Source organism: Sphaeroforma arctica (genome assembly GCF_001186125.1).
Source record: "Sphaeroforma arctica JP610 unplaced genomic scaffold supercont1.3950, whole genome shotgun sequence".
Classification (NCBI taxonomy): domain Eukaryota; class Ichthyosporea; order Ichthyophonida; genus Sphaeroforma; species Sphaeroforma arctica.
Window position 1 is genome coordinate 1 of NW_014036608.1, and position 2,875 is coordinate 2,875.

The 2,875-nt window shown below is 41.7% G+C and overlaps 1 protein-coding gene across 1 annotated transcript; it reads left to right on the plus strand.

Moving 5' to 3' along the window:
- Positions 1-252: 252 nt before the first annotated feature.
- SARC_13947 (hypothetical protein) lies at positions 253-1,828 on the plus strand (the record flags this gene model as incomplete). Its single annotated transcript, XM_014291921.1, has 3 exons — positions 253-315; positions 1,409-1,559; positions 1,724-1,828. Coding segments are annotated over 3 exons (319 nt in total), but the record flags the coding sequence as incomplete, so codon positions are not given.
- Positions 1,829-2,875: the final 1,047 nt, after the last annotated feature.

A 2,875-nucleotide genomic window follows, 5' to 3' on the forward strand; every position in this document is an offset into this window, starting at 1 on the left:
TATATATATATATATATACATATATATATATATAAAGTTTGCTTCGCCTTCCGGCTCATCAATCAAGTCTTTATCTAGTCTAGACTTGTCCGTTTCAGTGTGTTTTGTTGAATGGCAGTCACTGCTGTCTCTTACTAACATCACAAGATTTGTTGAATCACTGCGTATCGGTCTCGCTTAAACATCGATTCGCGCACTTTTTCTGTTTCACTGATTAACAATACACAACATCTCTACATTTGAATTATCTAGGGTGGTGGCCAATGGTACCGTGCCAAAAGCTTCGCTACATTTGGTCCAATTGGACCCTACATAGTATGTCGTGTGTTTCGATAAACATTGCCCGAGGGAGGTAGTGATTGTTTCCCCGTCCGGTGTTCCTATCTACGTAGCTTCCACTGTACACTATACAGGTTCACAATCCGTTTCGTATGATAACTTCAAGCATCGCGATGGGTGTCTTTTGTGCGCTTCTTCGAGATATATGTAGTTAAACTTCCTATACTATCAACACCAGAATATGTACACATCACAATGAAAGTTTGTGGACGGGTGCGATAGAGTCATGTGATGATTCCAGACTTGTGCAGTTATCGTTTCGTTTCCTATCCAATGTATAGCAGGGCGATTCTCACCCTTCAGTGAACTTTGATTTTTACATGAAATTCATGTAGAATGCTTTTAGTAGGATTGCCGGATTGATGTTTTGGGAATCAACGGGGTATATCGTACGATAGTGAGTGTGAGTGTGTTAAATCTAATCACGTCGGAGTGCGAAAAGCTATAGCACCTTCAGCAATGTCTGTGTGTGTTTTATGACGGTCATGGGTGAGGAAGGATTTTTATTTCGAAACCAGTTGTATATGCTATCTAAGAGAATGTATATCTGAATTGTCCGGCATCGGGCCAACATTAGAATCCTTCTATGATTTTTTGTCAGGAAATCTATTGTGGTGACACCCGAGATGCCCAGTCGGACTTTTCAAATTCATGACGAGTATACTCCCTATGATGATGTTATGAATATTACACCAGGACAGAACATGAGCTAGTCGATATGATTCAATACTGAATTTTCCTGCAGAAAAACCTGTATTCTGTACTCTTTTGTTTTACTTGACTTCTGACTACATAATGTGTCGAAGAATTACACTTGGTTTCAAACCGGTTTTCCCCTGCTACTGCTTGCCCATTTGCTTGCTGCCTCTGTGTATTTCCTGCTCGGATATCAGTGAATTTCACTTTGTCCTTGTGCAAGATCTTCTTTTCAGTAATAATCTTTATTTTTTAAACGGCGACAAACTTGTGCTCCAAATCTACACATTTATAGTCTTTTCTAGACATATTTTCATAAGCCCGCTTCCCATGCATAGCACCTGAACGTATATTCACCCTTCGTCCTATGTAGACAGCCGCCGCTTTGGCGGGCAACCCGAACAATCTAAAAATATCCACCGAACTCAACGGCATCAAGGTTCAGGATTCGAACACCAACCAAATGATACAGTCCGTGGAGAAAATTATCGCCTACGCCAGCAAAGACACTTGGTTGATGGAAGGTATGTTTTGGTCTTGTATGGTGATATAATGTTACTCGTGTATAATACATGCGACGTGTGTGCATGGTCGATAGTATGATACTATACTTCATTGACTTAACATCTGTGCAGAATCATACCTGTCACTCATATCACCTGGCCTCTTCTCTCAAAACCATATCTAGGGACAATCATTCTCACTGGAACGCCCGCAGGAGTGGGGATGTCGCGAAAACCCCCTGTGTTTCTCAGAAACGGGGATGTTGTGTCTGTGACCATTGAGAAATTAGGTACTCTGTCCAATACAGTCGTGTCGCTACCTTGACAGTGACGCCCCCGACATTAGCTGTCTTGATCTCAAGCTAGGATGCGATATAGAACCGCAAGTTTCTTGCCCAGAGAACGACCGATGGAACCTCCTCTAGTCAGGCACCAACGTCGGCATTGCAAACACTATAGACGATTTGTGAAATTTCAGTGTTGGCTTGAAATGAGAGCTGGACTGCAAAACGGCACACGAAACTGCACAACGAACGACTAAATAGAAATAAGAAAAGCGTCAAATAAAAAGCTAAAAAGATATTAGTTGTTAAAGAGTCATCTACTGGAAAGCATATGCTACATTGTTATAGCAAGGCGAATTGCTTGTTTGCCTATATTCTTTCACCTGTAACGTGAAACCCCGAAAAGAACCCCCCCCCCCTCATTGACACCTATATTGATATGATTGAAACCACAATAGGCAACGAAAAAGACATTTATGCAACGCGGGGGGATTCTTCCATTAGGTGTTATACGGATGTAAATTCGCCGTTCTACACCTCCTTGTGGTTAAGTGAATAATACTATGGGTGCCTTCTCATATACAAGTGGCGTCTCTATCGCGAGTTTTGGCATTTTCAGTTCCTTTTATCCATCTCCCGATACCTATTTTCCCCTTGCGTATATAACTAGAAGTCATCCACCATGTCAGTGAGTCACGAGGCAGCTCCGCCGCACGTCTTTTTCCACCTATGTGTTCAAATTCTCTGCAGCACTCTATTGAAGAGAACAACCAAGCAATATATCGTGCGCTAAACTTGCCCAGTTTTAAGCCGAGTGCTCAGCCGGGTACTTGTGAACGATTGGTTAGCATGATGTGTGGTGTAGTTTTGTGCCATGCCTTTTTGTACTGCATATATGTACAACATAAAAACGCTCACAAATGGAACTAACATGAGATTTGTGTAAATGGTTTATACTCTACAAAGCATGGGAATATTATTCACCTGCGACACTTCCAATTTGAAGAAAGCTTCATTACTCTTGTGTGTTCGCTGTCGCTTGAATTTGAGATG